At 41.2% G+C, this 17,441-nt stretch overlaps 2 protein-coding genes across 4 annotated transcripts in view; one reads left to right on the forward strand and one right to left on the reverse strand.

The window, feature by feature from the left end:
• The window catches only part of prkcz (protein kinase C, zeta), a 104,812-nt gene extending 100,027 nt beyond the window's left edge, over positions 1–4,785 (forward strand). For both annotated transcript variants that reach the window (XM_029435068.1, XM_029435069.1), the window contains one exon: positions 1,415–4,785. In XM_029435068.1, the coding sequence (XP_029290928.1) occupies positions 1,415–1,502 (88 nt within the window). In that variant the 3' untranslated portion in view covers positions 1,503–4,785. The remainder of the gene's footprint in view (positions 1–1,414) is intronic.
• Positions 4,078–13,796, reverse strand: si:ch73-70k4.1 (uncharacterized). Of its 2 annotated transcripts, XM_029435070.1 has the most exons (5): positions 13,489–13,796; positions 10,649–10,787; positions 7,515–7,849; positions 6,223–6,291; positions 4,078–5,259 (listed from the first exon to the last, which is right to left on the reverse strand). In XM_029435070.1, the coding sequence occupies exons 1-5, from the start codon at positions 13,617–13,619 to the stop codon at positions 5,232–5,234; spliced, it is 702 nt and encodes a 233-aa protein (XP_029290930.1). In that variant the 5' UTR covers positions 13,620–13,796; the 3' UTR covers positions 4,078–5,231. The 2 variants fall into 2 exon arrangements, with proteins under 2 accessions (XP_029290930.1, XP_029290931.1); XM_029435071.1 differs by lacking the exon at positions 4,078–5,259 and having other exon boundaries at positions 5,278–6,291; positions 13,489–13,786.
• Positions 13,797–17,441: the final 3,645 nt, after the last annotated feature.

Below are 17,441 nucleotides of genomic sequence, written 5' to 3' on the forward strand. Positions count from 1 at the left end.
TTTTGGTCAACTCCCAAACCCTCTCCTCTCTCTTTTGTGTATCTCTCTTTGTGGGTTTTTTTCTTTCTGCCTCTCTGTTCTCTCAGAAACTCCAAAATAGAAATACACTATTTTCTAGATGTAATTTATGCATTGGTGGTTGACCTACTCCTACAGTGAGAGTCCTTCACAGGAGATCAGATGGAGGGAAACTATTTGATTCATCAGTATTCTAGTCTGCAAACTGAAAAAAAGACACTATAGCATTTCATTCAGTTGTCCTTGCACTCTATGTGGGTGGGATCTGCTGCAACCTGTTTGACACTGGCAGTGGCCCCTAAAATGAGACCCCCACCCACCTGGTACACCAGGGGGAAGGAGCGTGAACACATCTATTGTTTTAACTTCAAAGCCTTCTGCCCAGTTTCTGTAGGGAGAAAGCCTCTCAGCCTTTCCCAGCGAGAGGCCTCCTTTTTGGGCTTCAGTTCCTGGTCTCACCATCACCACGCACACTCACACGCACACACAGATGAGTAAGCAGCAGAGGCAGCCAGCAGTGTTGCTAAGGGAGTACATTTATTTTTACCCAGCCACTCTGAGCCCACTAGTTATGGGGTTCCGCTCCATTTACCTGACATTATGCCTTTGTTAATGGAAGCAGCATACTCAGGAAACAAAGAAGCAGTTTGAGTTCCTCCACTGATTATTCTACACCATGTTCTTTCTGTCTCACTTGACATCATGTACTGAGGGATGTTTCAAGGATTTATTCCCAAATAAACTAACAAAGAAATATTAACCCATCATGTGGTTTCCAGGTTTTAGACTTTTTGGCAGGTACCCACAAAAACATTAAATGTTTGTTATAAAATGTATTTTCACATCAAAAGACCTGCTTTATAATTAAAAGGATAATTATGTGAACTTTAAAGATACTCTGGATTTTTAGGCATGGTCGAGTCTGTCACTTTATATTTTTCTAAATCTTCCATATCAAGTTACTCCAAATGCTGAGCATGGTGCCACAATAAATGAATTACCTTAGTCTAAACTCTAAATCACAATCCCAATCCTGCCTGGGACCTTTGTTGAATGTCATTCCCCTTCTCACTTCCCAACTTCCTGTCTTTTCTTTACCGTCTCCTTGGCATTAAAAGCATAAAAATGCCCCAGAACTAGTCCACCCTTTTCTAAACTCACTGGGACTTACTGATCACAAGCACGATAATTAATGAGTGAGGGTCGAAGTATTGAAATCTGTATCGAGATTGTTTGATTTAAAAACGTGGACTAAAAGGAGTAGGGAGACTCTTTCTGCCCGTGTTGTGAAACTGCTTCTTCTAACAATGTGATCCAGGTTGGTTGCGGATGATACTGAGCTCTGGGTTTGTGATAACAACACCTCTAATTCATCTTTCTGACTCGCTCTCCTCAGGGACGTCATCAAGAGAATAGACCAGTCAGAGTTTGAGGGATTTGAATACATCAACCCCCTGCTGCTATCCACAGAAGAGTCTGTATGAAGGAGAGACCAGCTTCCTCCTTCGCCCACCTACTGTCTGTCCAAGCTGCCGTCTCAGCCAAAAGCCAGTTGCAAGCCAACTCTGAAAGGCGAGGAGGAGTAGGAGGAGAAGGAGGAGAAAGAGTAAAGGACAACAGGTAGGACGAACTCACCCTCTGGACCTTATCAACGAGGCAAAGCAAACTGGAGAACGGGAAAGTTTCCTTCCTGGACCGTTCAGATTGTTTTGTTGGAATACCAAACTCTTCTTTTCTTGGTATCTACGAGGAAAACCAAGACACTGGACTTCAAGAACATTCCCTGACGTTATGTTGTCTTCCCCTTTTTCTTTTCTATTCTTTTTCTCCCTCGGCTTCATTCCTTTCTCCTCTCTGAATGTCCATCGTCATGTCAAAGCACGGCCGGCTTTGTCATTTGTACAGAGAGCGGTTTCATTCTGTGCCTGCCATCATGAACACATTTCAACCCATCTCACATCCCTGGATAAATATGACAGTTCTGCAGAAGAACTTGAAATTTTACATGCACTTATTTCTTTTCTATCTTGTAGGGGGGGGGGGGCAAGGCCTCACACAAAACAAGAATGTACAATGACAAAGGAAAATAATAAGTTATTATTGTGTATTATAATGTAGGTAGTGAATCCAGAATTGATGCCTTTTTATTGATGCAAGTGGCACATTTTCATCATAACCACAAACATTTCTTTTTTGCTATCTTTTAGGATTTTCACAAATGGGGTGTGGGGTGGGGGGGGGGGTGTACTGGGAGACAACTTTTTATTTAAGAAGTGCCTCAAAGATCGTATTAATTACCGTGGCTCTGATTGCACTGATCTCTTATTGAACATTTCTTCACCCATCCCGGCTTCAGTAGGTAAAGGGAAGCTGAAGCCATGGCTACACGACAAGCGTAAAGTGAGCGTTGGTCCAGACACTTTTTAGTAGAATCAATATTTTTGGAGAAAAGTCTCCTGCACACAAGACTGAATCTTTTTATTTCGAATGAATCAATACAAAAATAATCAGTGTAGAATCGATTGTTTATCTGCTCTATAGATTCAGAAGAGTAGCATCCAAGCTAACATCAGATAGACTACAACTGGTGGCAGTAAGAGACAGAATGTTGAGATGATCATTTTGAAACAGATGGGTGCGCTGCAGCAGGGAGCCTCCATACAGTCCAGTATAAAGGTGCATACAGGCTGCCTCACAGTCTCGCAGCTTTCCTGGCCAAGACGCAGGCGACGTGAGGCAACAGTCAGCCGTCGTCGCCGCTAGTTCTATGATGTCGATTCGGAGTCTGGGCCTTTTAGAAACACGTTATATCACTACTTCAGCTGAAAAACGAAGCAGCCCACTGGCTTCGGACTCCACAGTGTGTACATGCTTGCTGGCCGAGCTCAGATTCTTCTACACCAGCTGCTACTGCGTGACCATCTGCGGCCGGTCGAAAATATCATGTAACCGGTGGGTTGTGCTGTCCTGTGGAAATGTGTCTCCATTTCCATTTTGGGCTCATTCTGTGTTTCTGTCTCTGTTTAAGGCTGGCTTTATACGGTGCAATTACAGCTCAGTGCAACCTAAACTGTTACGTTATTCCTTTGGTTATATCAGTCCAATGAAATGACTCAAATAATCTCTTTTTGAAATGATAAATGATATTCAAATGTATTGTTTATACTTTTTTATTTCTAAAAGGAAAAGAAACGAGAGACGATGTAAAGTCATTGGCACTGGTGACTGCAGTGCGCAGGCAAAGGACAGGCAGCATGTTGTTGAATAACAAAAGCATCAAGAAACCAAAAGATATCAATTGTAAAACGTGTTATTTAGTCTTAAACGCACAGCACATGTAAATTACAGAGCAGATGTGCAGTTACATTTCAGTTTACAGACTGGAAACGTTTCCTTTCATTACATTGTTTCATCACACGGAGAGCAATTCACTGCTTCTCTTGTTTTAATGTCTACTTCAAACATTTATTAGTTGGTATTTTTACACTTATGAAGAAAATACTAAAATTGAAGTAGGTCAAAAGACAATAACTGTAACTTGTGATGGGCATTTGTCATTATTTTAAGACATTTAAATTCTTATATTCTTGTTTTTATTTTATTTGGTCACATATGTCTTAATATAAATTATAAAATGTTCCCAACTTCAGACAATATTTAATTCAGACAGGTTTTGTTATTTAACACTGATGCACTGAGCACTTTGTTAAATGAAGAAAAAGAGTTAAAACATCGTTTCTACTCTGCAAACGTATCGACAACAAGTAGTTTTGGTATTTATACTGAATCTTGAGTCACATGTTTTCAATGAATAGCAGTCCTGATGATGAAGGGCTCTGGGTTAGCAACACAACAGTTGCCCCGTGTAAAGCCAGCCTCTCCAACCTGTTCGCTCATTCCATCAGTTATTATCCATCAAATCTAAATGTACGTTTCCGCAGCTGCTGGTGCAGAGTATGCACAAACCGTGAGTTTATTTGTATTCAGTGGAGTTTTAGGCAAGTTTAACGTCATATATTGTCACCTTTATGCACAGCAGGCAACGTATTTTTGACTTAATTTCACAGCCGTGTGCTGATAAAAGCCTGAGCTAGAATCCAAATCTTTGAATATCGACTACAAGCACGGATTAAAGCCGCCGACAGAAAGAACTTGTCGCCTCTGAAGTGAGCGTCGTGTTGATCTCGACGTCTGTGCGCTTCCGAGGAGTAAGTTGATGAAATCTGACCCGTGCTAATTTGATAAGCACATAATAGGATTAATTAGCTGATCCTGAGTCAAATGGTCTCAATTAGCTGTAGGGCCTTTACGGGCAGGGAAGGAACTGATAGAGAGAGGAGAGATAATGAAACAGCTTCAGTCACTGATTAGAGAACACGAGAACACGAGAACACACACACACACACACAGGAGCTAGAAATCACTTAAACATTCGAGGAAGCTTCCTCCTCCAACCCCCCAATCTCCATCTCATTTGCTGCGTTGTATTAATGCCATGTTTTGTTGATCTATTTGCACAAACATTAGTGGCATTAGTTTTGTTTTTCTTGAGGGACCAATGGATGAACTGGGAGTCCTTGAAACCATTTTACAGAACAGTGAAGGCCACAAACTAACTAAAGAGAGAGAGACTCTTTATCTCAAAATGAATGAACCCGGTCCATGATCTTAGTTGGAAAATAATGCTGGTTGGCTATGCTTAATTTTGCTTCACCGCATCTTTGTAAATATGTGTAATTATTAAAAATGATACTGGTTTTCCGTGAACTGAGCCCTTCCTTTTTGCAGACTACGGCAAAAAAATGTGTGCAGATGCTACAGTTTTGTGTGTGTGTGTGTGTGTGTCGCTTGGGAATTGACCTCACACCAGCACATCCTCTGATCACCTCCTACTGTTTATACTGGGAGATGAGAACAATGCAATTAACCAATCTTTATCACCAACACCATTTCCTGTGTTTATTTGATATGGAGAGAATAAACTTGGAATGTTTGTGAGAAATTAATTTTAGTATTGCATTGAGCCAGAGCTGATCAGAAGCACAATATGTCATTTTCTGCCACTAGGGGGCTCTCAATGTGAACGATACAAAAACACTGAGTTTGATGGTGTCGTGAAGTAGCGTGGGATCATGGGAGTTGTTGTCTTCGCCACCATTGCAGTCAGCTTCTCCCAGTGAGGATTCCTTCAGTGTTTATCATTCAGGAGGTTTTTACACAATCATGCGCAGATCTCCTCCACTTCAAAACACACACACACACACACACACACACACACACACACACACTGAATAAGCAGTTTCACGGTAAAAATCAGTGTTCCCCAGTGGACACGGGCTTAAGTTTGCTCAGCTTGTTTCTCTGATAAGATCCAGACTGACGAAGACTAAAATCCTTCATCTGGTTAAATATATTAGAAACGACCAAGATCTAAAAAGTCTCTGGTAAGAATGTAGCTTAAAACCTGATAAAGTCATTTTATGAAGCTTCTGGCGGACAAAAACAACGCTGACGCTGCTCAAAGGGGATACAACGCCGTTACAGGAGTCCAGATGAGCGTAATCTTGATTAAAATGACATTTCTATAGGTTTGAAAATTGTTGGAAACATTTGGGAAAAAGTAAGTACAAACCTACATAGATCTAGTTGTTTTTAGACATTTTAATGCAGAAATGTTTTGTATTATACCTTTAAGCAATTTAAATATAAAGTAAAAAAAAAAAGTAAAAGTGCTCCAGAGATGATATGTGAAATAATTAAATTGATTTGAAATATTTCTATGTTAAGCATTACATGAGCCACAAACCCTTCCCCCTTTTGAAACCTAACCTTCAATGACTTGATTTAGTCAAATAACATATATTTATGTGAAAGCCGCTTTGGCCCCGGTTCCATTGTGGTCTCTCGGGATGAGGCAGGCAGAATTGTGTTTTCAGTTTTAGAGTTCCTCTTGACCAGCTGGAATCAGGCTGAAAAAGGCACCACAGGCTCGAGTCGAGCTTTAAAAATGCCGTTTGGATCACAGCTTACATGACGTCTCTCCACAGAGGTTACCGTCCTGGTTCTGTCACCTTGAGCCTGGGTAAGGTGATCTCTGTACGAGCGGCTCTGTGGCCGTACCCTCTATATGATCCGACTCTCGACTGTGTGTGCGTGTGCGTGTGTGTCTTCTGCTGGACAGCAGCCAGCGTCCTGTCGGCTCACCAGGTCATGTCCATATTCGCCTCCGACAGACACTGGGCCAGGTGGCCGTCACAGTCCATCTGGGTGGACCTGGAGAGACAGGAACAAGGAGATCTGTTGGTCCTGACGCTCTTACTCACTTAGAAATCGGGTAAAAACAAAGTAAAGATTTTGGCTCAAGTATTAGAGCCAAGAATCCAAACTGATCACATGCAGCATGTTGGGTAAGACTTACTTTACTGACTGCAGCCAGCCAGCAGCTCTATGAGGCTGTAACAGACACAACAGTAGGACCCTACTGTTTCTACATTCAAAGCTTTTGAAAAGTATGAATGAAGGTTTCAATGTCTGCTATCATATTTTATGACTTCATAACCCTTAAAAAATATGTTTTTAAAAGTTTTGAAAGGCGAAACACCAACAAATACGTATTGAAGCAGAACATTTGGTTAGATGAGAACATGATGTGGATTTTGGAAATGATTATATCAATCTTTTTTTTTTTTTAATGTTGACTTTTGGATTCACAATGCTCTGGAGTTATGAGAAATTGTTTGGATCACACAAGTCAGAAACAATCCTCCGCAGCCACCACTGGAATCATCACGTCTGATCTTTATGTGACTGCAGCATTCACATGTTGATGTAGAATCTGAACGCCAACTATTAGCTACAGCACTAAACAACGGTGCTTTAGGATAAATGCTAACGTGCTCACTATGACAACGTTATCATGTTGACGTCAGTACGTATAACATTTACCATGTTCACCATCTAAGGTTAGCGTGATAGCATGCTAACGTTTGCTAATGAGCTGAGTGCAGCTGATGGGAACGTAATTAGCTTGCACGTTTTTATTTATTCACCAAAGTATCAGACACATTTACATTTTGTAACTGAGATTTAGAAAGTTTCTTTTCACTACTTGATCGTGGGAAAACAAATAATCATTCCAAGTCCAGTTATTTACACAAGTACGCAAACGAGAGGGATATTATAGTATGATAGTGGAGGACGGGAGGCGACAGAGGTTATTGTTTCTGCAGGACACCTGCAGAGTGAGCACAGCCTGGTCGTGTGTCAGAGCCCAAGAGGGCCCTCTAACCTTTCACTACTCTGCGGGGGGTCTTGGAGATCCTCTTGTCCTGGGCACGTGGCCAGACAAATGAATGGAAATAAAAGGCAGTTGAACAAAGAGCTCAACCCGACGTACTCACTTCTCCAAACATAAGAGAGCAGGATGGAGGAGAAAGAATCCCGACGTTACTCCGGTTTTAGTAAACACAACATGAGAAGTGTGTTGCATCTCTTACCCAACATGGAACACCAGCAGGCATATGGGGCAGCTCTGCAGCCCCGCCCCTCCTGCTGCTCCTCCGTCACTCCTCTGCACCTCCTCTTTATGTTCCGCCTCCCCCTGCAGAGAAACTTGGCGGTCAGACTTCTCCTGGTTTGTGAGCAGCTGTTCTCTGTTGACCGCTCCAGACTCTTCTTCTTCACTCTTCTCATCACTTGATGCCGGCTCCTCCCAGCGGTGGAGGGATGGCCGTGGTCTTTGGGTGGGGGCTTGACTTGACTGAGGCAGGGGAGCGACCTCTCCACTGAGGTCACACCACCGCTGCTCGTCTAACTTTAATGCTGCGGGTCTCTGAAGTGACACGGGAGAAAAAGCAGATGCAAGACTCAATGCCAGCATCGTTTAAATCGAAGGGAAACTCCTTTTTTTTTTTTTTTTACAGCTTAGGACGGATGATTAAAGTTGCAATAAATGTAAAAAAGAAATGTAAAAAAGGGACAATGGAAGAATAGTAATTTAAAGGCCATTGTGTTTAGGCATGTTGCACAACTCGCCCTGGTTTGTATTAACCCAAGAGTGTAAACAAAGGAACCGGTTACCACACAGTCAAAACACTGAATCCATCATCTGGTACCATACCAGAGGTTTCATAAAGATTAGCACTTTAAATACAAACGTCAAAGCTGCTTTGGTGGTAAAGCAGTAAGCAGTTAGGACTATTGAAATGCTCGCTGGTGGTGAACACATGGAGGCCGAGATGGTGGTGAGAAGTATTCATGAGCTTTGTAGTCACTAAATACAATCCAGAAGACTAACAATAACCAGACGTTGTGAAAATGTTTTTGCGATAACAAGTTTGGTGTTGGGCAGCTGGCACCAACAACTGCAGCACCACGCACCCATAATGTGACTTTGCTTTGTCTGGTGTTACAAGTCCAACGCCTTCTCTTTACAGCGATGCACACCCCTCCGTTTTCAATGAGTTACTGACTGAAATATATTCTTTATACACTGACCACAAATATAAACGCAACACTTTAGTTTTTGCTCCCATGTTTCACGATCTGAAATCAAAGATCTGAGACTTTCTATGAACACAAAGGCCTATTTCTCTCAAACATTGTTCACAAATGTGTTTAAATCTGTAAGTGAGCACTGAGATAATCCATCCACCTCACAGGTGTGGCATATCAAGATGCTGATTAGACAGCATGATTACTGCACAGGTGTGTCTTAGACTGCTCACAATAAAGGTTCACTCTGACATGTGCAGTTTAATCACACAGCGTGCAGTTGGCCTGCTGACAGCAGGAATGTCCGCCAGAACTGTTGCCCATGAATTCAATGTTCATTTCTGTACCATAAGCCGTCTCCAAAGGCGTTTCCGAGAATTTGGCAGTACATCCAACCGGCCTCACAACCGCAGACCACGTGTAACCACAGCAGCCCAGGACCTCCTCATCCGGCATCTTCACCTGCAAGATAATCTGAGAACAGCCACCCGGACAGCTGATGCAACAATTTCTGCACAAACTGTCAGAAACCGTCTCAGGGAAGTTCATCTGCAGGCTCGTCGTCCTCACCGGGTCTTGACCTGACTGCAGTTCGTCGTCGTAACCGACTTGAGTGGGCAAATGACCTTGGATGGCGTCTGGCACTTTGGAGAGGTGTTCTCTTCACTGTACAGGGCAGATGGCAGACAGCGTGTGTGGCGTCATGTGGGTGTTTGCTGATGTCAACGTTGTGAATCGAGTGGCCCATGGTGGCGGTGGGGTTATGGTATGGGCAGGCTTATGTTATGGACAACACAGGTGAATTTTATTGATGGCATTTTGAATGCACAGAGATACCGTGACGAGATCCTGAGGCCCGTTGTTGTGCCATTCGTCCACCACCATCACCTCATGTTGCAGCAGGATGATGTTGCAAGGATCTGTACACAACACCTAGAAGCTGAAAACATCCCAGTTCTTGCCTGGCCTGCGTACTCACCGGACATGTCACCACTGAGCATGTTTGGGATGCTTTGGATCGACGTACACGACAGCGTGTTCCAGTTCCTGCTGATACCCAGCAACTTCACAGGACCAACATTCCACAGGCCACAACCAACAACCTGATGAACTCTATGTGAAGGAGATGTGTTGCAGTGCGGGAGGCAAATGGTGGTCGCACCAGATACCCCCCCGTTCAGTGCCTAATAAATGTCTCTTTTCAAGATAAAACTACACAGAGCGGCCTTTTATTGTGAGCAGTCTAAGACACACCTGTGCAGTAATCATGCTGTCTAATCAGCATCTTGATATGCCACACCTGTGAGGTGGATGGATTATCTCAGTACTCACTAACAGATTTAAACACATTTGTGAACAATGTTTGAGAGAAATAGGCCTTTGTGTTCATAGAAAGTCTCAGATCTTTAATTTCAGCTCATGAAAAATGGGAGCAAAAACAAAAGTGTTGCGTTTATATTTTTGGTCAGTGTAAATACCAGAATGTTGAATATTTAGGAGTCTTCAGTAGGTTGTGGCAGGGCACTACAACATCATTTGATCTCACATTTTTAAATATTGAAGATTTATGTTTTGTGGTTTTTAGTCTGTTGTTGAAGTGCACTTACATTGCAACACGGTGAATCTTATTTATTTTGATCTAATTTATTTAATGTATTTATTATTTAACAATTACATATATATGAAATTATAAAACAAAATATTCAGTTGGTGTTCAAGAAAATCTATTTTTAAAAGTTGAATAAATGCATGATGTTTCCAAAGTCAATGAGTAACTATGTTAAATAATCGTGATCTAAATATCGACAAAACATAATCCCGACTATGATTCTTGCCATAATCGAGCAGCTCACATGGTAAATACAGCACAATGTACATTTAATCTATTTTACATTATCTAAAAGAAAGAGGCCACAAGCATTCCCCGACAGACTGTGAGAGACTCATTGATCATGAAACTAACTTGTCCTGACCTACTGACATAACCAGACTAAAGCACGATGACATCACTACAGTAAGCACACAACAAGAACATTTTAGAACATTTGGAACTTTGCGTGTTGATGTGAGTCTCTCTAATGAGAGTCATGTTGTGAGTTTCATCATGCGCAGTGAGGTACACATGAGAGTAACATACCGCTGCAGATGAATGTGTAAGATGAGGAAGGTCCCAGTGCTGATCCTCCAGCAGAGCACACTTCAGTATCGACGCCCACAGACTCTCCACAGCAGGCAGCTGCTGGTGGCTCCACCACACTGCCGCAGGAGCCACTGACCTGAAACCACACAATACTTCTCTTCACCCAGCCTTTTATTTACACACGTTTCTGTTTCACAATAAATTAAAAAATTAAGTTTTTCAGATGTATAAAAACTGGATTTAGTCTTCCAATACCCAATAGGGGAACGCAGGATATGGTGTTCTTTTTTGTATGCATTTTTAATCCGTCAATGAATTTATTTATGAAACTGCTCTTTGATGTGGTGCACAGTGTCTGCTTGTGTAAATCACAAAGTAAGAGAGAAACATGTATTTGTATCTGTATTTTTAAGATAGTAAAGGCACACATGTAAATGCATTTTTAGAAACAAGGTGATATTTTTAAATCAACTGTATATAGCATTGTACTACACTTTATGGCAGGTTGCCACTTTTAATGGTTACATCTGGATGATGACTCGTGGCTGCGCCTGACGCCCACGTTATTATTTTTGGTCGACACCTGGAAGCTTTTTGACATCCTCCTGGATCCATATTTCTCATACATGTTCACGCAATAATCAATTTAATATGGATTGTTTATGTTGTAATTGTATTATGTTGTTTATTCTGTACACACAACATCTATTGCACATATTGATATGTTTTGTATGTTGTACAGTCAGACAGATGTGTAATTTGCATCATTGGGCTACATCAGTGGTTCTCAACCTTTTTTGGGCCAGCACCCCCCTATCCATTATCGAGGTCCCTTACTGTCCCCCCATCAAATAAAATGTAGGCTAATTGTCTCCCCTTAATTTTAATGTTGATTGTTATTCTGTTTGTATTATTATAATTATTATTCTTAGTATTCATATTAGATATTGATTATATTAATTTTGTATTTAAATTCTTATATTTTTCTTATCATTAGATATTATGTTATTATAAAAACTCAAATACTCTGAGATTGAAATTACATAATACAACTTCTAAATAAGAATATAAAAATATTTTTTTGTTTTTACCTTCAATTGCCCTAATACGCCACTGTATTCAGAAGTGTCAAATGCAATGGTAAGACATTTTTTAATATATAGCACCAAATCACAACTCCCTTTTCACATTGAACAGGTGCTCTTTTATTAAATAAACTAAACGCTTATGTTATTTATCTAATTTATGTGCATGCTTTCGTGTTTTTTAAATGCACACAGCCTGAATCAGCAGCAGTGATGCTGATGTTAACTCTGCTGCTACGCCCAGCCAGAGTGCAAGTCCCGACCAGAGCGGTAGTTTGTTACCATTAATTCCAATTCCAAAGTTTTATTCATGGTTCAAATCTCAGATTTAACAGCATAGCAGAGCCTATAAAACAGGGGGGAACCTTGTTCCCATCAAGGGCCGTTTCAATTTTTACAAAATCCTTCGAGGGCCGTACTAATTATTTAACTCATAACCTCTGCATTTAAGACACAGCCCATTGAATTCACCTTTTTTTCATCCATGTATCTTTCTGTTTTATCTTTCCATGTTTTTACGTTACGCTCTGCAGAGAGCTGCTTGTTGGGCCAAACTCCACCGAAGAGCGTTAACTTTATCCAAACACACTCGTCCTTTCAGCTCATGCAGTTTGGCATGTTTTATGCTGTAATGACGCTCGAGAGCCTTTTTCATCACCGCAAGTGCATCCGCACAAACTAGGCACACTGGCCTTTTACTTCCACAAATAAATAATTGTTTGTCCATTTCTGCTGGAAAGTGCAACATTCCGCATCCACCTTTCTCTTTTTTACAATCACCATGCTGCGTTCGCTGATGTCAATGAACCACTGGACTATATAAATAAAATGTGATTGTTTATAATTCTTGTATTCTCTTCTAGCACAGATTCTGTACAATTTTGTGTAATTAATTAATTGCATGGCTGCTCCACATTTGACTACTCTCCTGTGTTTCTACTTGTTTTCATTTGGGAGGACATTCTCTTAAAAAGCTGTGAAGGAATTCTTCCCAGCATGGAATAAACCTCACACTAAATTATGACGTTATTAGGTGCATTTTTGCAATCTAAAAAAAACAGCCCTGCCATAAATCGTACCTCCTTTTTTTTCTTTTGTTCCTTTGTTGTTATTGTGCGAGCTACTCTCCTGGCTGCACCGCCACCGGGAAGACAAATATGCAGGTCGTTTTCTAGTTGCTGCCACTTTGAATGTAGTCCAATAAACAAACTAACGTAACGTTACCATTAACATTAGTGCCACAGATGTTTTCTGACGGCTCTCAGAGTTTCAACATTTTCCTCGAATTTGTTTTTTTTGTTGCCCTGACTGACTGACAGGCAAACTACTACAACTCAAAAATGAACTTTAGAGATTGTATGGACCCAGTTTAGAAGAGAAATACTGCCACGTTTCGGAGTTACACATTAAACATTTAAACCAAAACGCACCTTAGAAAACAAGCAACGTGAGGGAATTCTCCAGCTCTGCATCTGAACAGCAGTCTGCTGTGAGACCACCAACATGCCTACTTGTTGGTAAAAGGTCTTAAGTGGTTTTCTGTAAATCACGTTCTTCAGCTAATAAACAAGAAAACATGAAACTGTTACGATTTTTGAAGGATGTTCGTTCTCTCATTTGTCGTTTCGCTTTCTCAACGAGCAAAGGCTTTATTAAAGTCACGAGACAAAACGGGGGAACTTATATGAAAAGCACTTTTCTATCCTTTGGCCGGGTTTTAACGTGGCTGAACGCGGTAAACAGAGCACCCACCGTCCAGGCTGTGCTGCGCTCCCTCTGGGAAATGTCCTCCTCACTGCTCCACTGGAAGTTATTTCCGGCTCGAGATCTTTCACAGACGATTTATTTCGTTTAAGTTTAGACTTGGAATGTGTTTCAGCCATTTCATTAAGTTACTTTTCACAACATTTCGAAGTTTCGCGCTAGTGTGAGGAACATGGATGTAGAAACGGAAACGTGTTCTTCTTCTCTTGGTTTAACTGTGGTGTCGCCAACATCTTGACGGTGCATACCGCCACCTGCTGCACAGGAGGGTGTAACATCCCATAATCACCTGAGCCTCTCTCACTTCACAAGCTTTCTCCTTTTCTATGAAACTCTGCACAAGTCTTTCAGGGACCTTATGCAGAATTTGGGCCACAAAATAAGTTATTCTGAAACAAAAGCAGGTGTAAATGTGTGTCTGTGCAGATTGATGTAAAATAAACATTTCAATGTGCAGAACAGTTCAAGTCATCAATTACAAAGAAAGGCAATACATGAATTAAAGCCATATCTGCACAGCAGAAGTCATATCAACAGAAAGTTATTATAATATAATATTATTATTCTATTTTATTACGTTTTATTTTATTGCATAGTACCATTTTAATGTATTTTCATTGTAAGTGTAAGTGTAACCAAATATTTTTACTCTCTTGCACTTGTAGAATTGAGATGTAACAATAAAGGAATCTTAAATCTTGAATTAGTTTTTTTCTAAGACGTTGCTGGGGAAACAGACATCTGGACTACCATCACGCTTCCACCACGACCCAGTCCTGAACGAGCGGCGAATGGATGCATAGATGCATGGAGGGAGTTCATTAAAGTGTATGATCCTGTCAAAATGTAATGTTTGATTGTATCCCCTATCATAATGCTCACTGTTAATACACAATAATATATTATGTCACTCTTGTTCAAGGATTTCCACTCAGTGCACAAGAAGAAGGTTACATCATACAAGAATGCTAACTGTAACTGTAAGGATAATACTTTGTTCCCTCTGCAAGGACGCACATAAAGTGGAAAGTTGAAGTCATAATAATGGTGGGATTTTCTGAGCCTTTTAATCTTTTGGCCAGAAGAGAGAGAGACCAACTGAGAGTGGCTGCAGTTATGCAATGGAAAACAGACAAGGGAAAGCTGGACTGAGCGGAAGGAAAGCGGAGAGGCGAGCATTATTTAAAAGAATGGAAAACACCACTATGGGAAAACCTGCCACTCTGAAATAAGGTGAGAGCATTTTTTTGGAAACAGTGCCACATAAGTGATGAGTATTCCAGAAGGACTGCTGCAGAATTGCTGACATTGGCCAATCAGTTTTTTTCTACCTCAACCACAGAGGGGAGGAAACACAAAAGCAGAGCAGTGGGCCAGGCCTGTGGTACATAGTGCTGCTCTGGGAAAAAGCAATCCGGCGCCTGGAAAGAAACTTTATGTCATCCATCTCACGTGAGGCTGTGTTGTGCTCCGCTGTCATGGCGATGGTGCAGATGATGAGGAGAATAAAAGTGGGGCGGCATCCTTAACTATTTAAGTTGAAGAAATACACGTGTAAGTGTTTGGGAGGTTATAACACCAGTCAACTTCTCCATGGATGAGAACATAAACACAAAACCATATACATATTTCTGGCAGATAGGAGCCTGTTAGAAGACTGAAACATATTGAAAACGTTGCTTATCCCTCACTCAAACCAGCTACTTATTTACTTACTTAATTATCTCCGTCCCCTGTGGACCATATGCCCACCTCCACCGTTGCCTGTCCTCGGTCTTCCAGGTTCTCTTTTGCCTGGAGGAGTCCATCTCAGTGCCACCTTTGGGATGCCTCCATTCGCCTCCGTGGTCCAGCTATTGCAGTCACCTCTGCCTTATTTCAGCAATGACGTTCTTGCTTTTGGATTTTCTGCATAATAATCCAATGCTGAGATCTTGTAAAGATGGCAACATTGGACAATTGTGGAATGCCTCAATCGTTTTCATTTTAGCTTTGGTTTCCAGCTGGAACTGTACATCAGGATGGACTTGAGGTTGCTGCTCTAGATGTTTTTAGGCTGTATTGCTTGGACTCAGAAGGATATGAGATAAGTTTGTGGAAAACCCAGGGTGTGTTTTCCTAACTCTGTGTCCCAGTGTCTTTGCTCAGCCACACGAGAACCACAGGGTTCTGCAAGGATTCTGCCAATTTTCACATTACATGCATTCATCAGATGGTCGCCTTTCCTTACGACGGTTGCAGGGGCTGGAGCCGATCCCAACCAAAATTCGGCCGATTTTTTCAAATGTGATTTATTAATTGAATAGTTAGTTAATATGGTACATTTGAGTCATGGAATAAAAGGAATATATCAATATTTTGGTAAATTTTCTTATTCCCTTTACAAGACTGAGATGAAAAGATCTGCTCTGATCTCATGTCTGTGTGGAGACAAGATGTGGTTAGCTTAGTTTAGCATAAAGGCATCCCAGAATTTATGTTACTTTCCAAAACAGACAATTTGACAATCATGCCCGCTTTGAGCAGCTATTAGCCAGGTGTGTGGAGGTGTGGAAGTAGGCAGTGCGCCTTGATTCACAGTCCCATGTGACTGTGTCAGTGAATCCTGGACGGCAGCGTGTCCTTAAAAACAGCAACAGGAGTTTTCAAAACAACTCATACTTCCAAATGCCTTGTCATGCAATAATAAAGTAACTTTGCTCAAACATTATGCAATGCAGCTTTCAGTGCGATGAAAAAAGGTACTTGGAGTCATGGCCATCACATCCAGCGAACCCTTCATGTTCACAGGTAATGTGCAAGGAGAGGCAAGGGCAACAAATAAAAAGTGTGCAAGTAAATGATGAGCACAGATGAAAAAAGGAGAGCAGGAGGACAAGCCCTGCATGCTGGCAGCATTATGAATAATTGAAAATGAGGCTTGGCATTCACTCCGTGTGTCTAGCAGCTTCGGCCTTGATAGGATGAGAAGGCTGATGGAAGCACAAGCTTTGTATCCATTACCGCTTAATGTACACACATAGACAGTGATACATTATGCCAGTGTACTGCAGGCCCTCATCCAGCCTGGAGCTGCCAGAGCTCAGTGCTGGCTGAAAGCATGGCTTCATGCCACGCACTGATCAGCCCAGCGGAGGATCTGGTCCCCTCAGAAAAGCTGAATGGGATGGAGCCTGGCTGCAGCACTGCAGCCATCACTGAGCACTGACAACAAACACTATCAGTGCACTGTGGGGTTATAGTAACATGCTGCACAGATATTAGACATATCTGATCTATTCAGTGTCTTTCACCTGAGATATGATGATGTGATGCAGCTGTTAGCCTTTGTAGTCATTTGTACAGGTAAATACTACAAAATGGCCATTAAACCTACCATTAAACATCTCTACAGTTTGTTACTGTAATGTGCATTATGGAATGATGGGTATAGTCCAAAGAGTGTATAAAATAGTGAAGACGTTATATGTCATTTACATTAACCTACTGTATTTTTTGTTTTATTCCCCTCCTTGTCCCACCCACATACAAACTGAAAGAGGATCTTCCTCAAAGTGAGTTGGTAGTAGTCAAATACAATTGAAAAAGAAAAACTAGATGAATATATAAATAAATACAACATAAAACAAGGAGAGGCCATGTAAACAATCCTGGCTTATTCAGATCACTAATGGTGTAGAAGTTCTGATTTTATTTTTATATTTAATATTAATATTGCCGTTGACAAGGTGTCCATATAAGCCAAACCTTCAGAAAGGTTTTGTATCCATTTCTGAGATATTATGTGATCTTTTTGAGTGCGGTGCAGCTATTAATTTCCAAAAAACCTTTAGATAGACAGATGGATACAGTAGATAGAGGGTTTATTGTCCCCAAAGGGAAATTAATTTAGCTCAGGTCAGCACTATACTAACAGACAACACAATAACTAGATAACCACA

Source organism: Cottoperca gobio, chromosome 7, assembly GCF_900634415.1.
Source record: "Cottoperca gobio chromosome 7, fCotGob3.1, whole genome shotgun sequence".
Taxonomy (NCBI): Eukaryota; Metazoa; Chordata; class Actinopteri; order Perciformes; family Bovichtidae; genus Cottoperca; species Cottoperca gobio.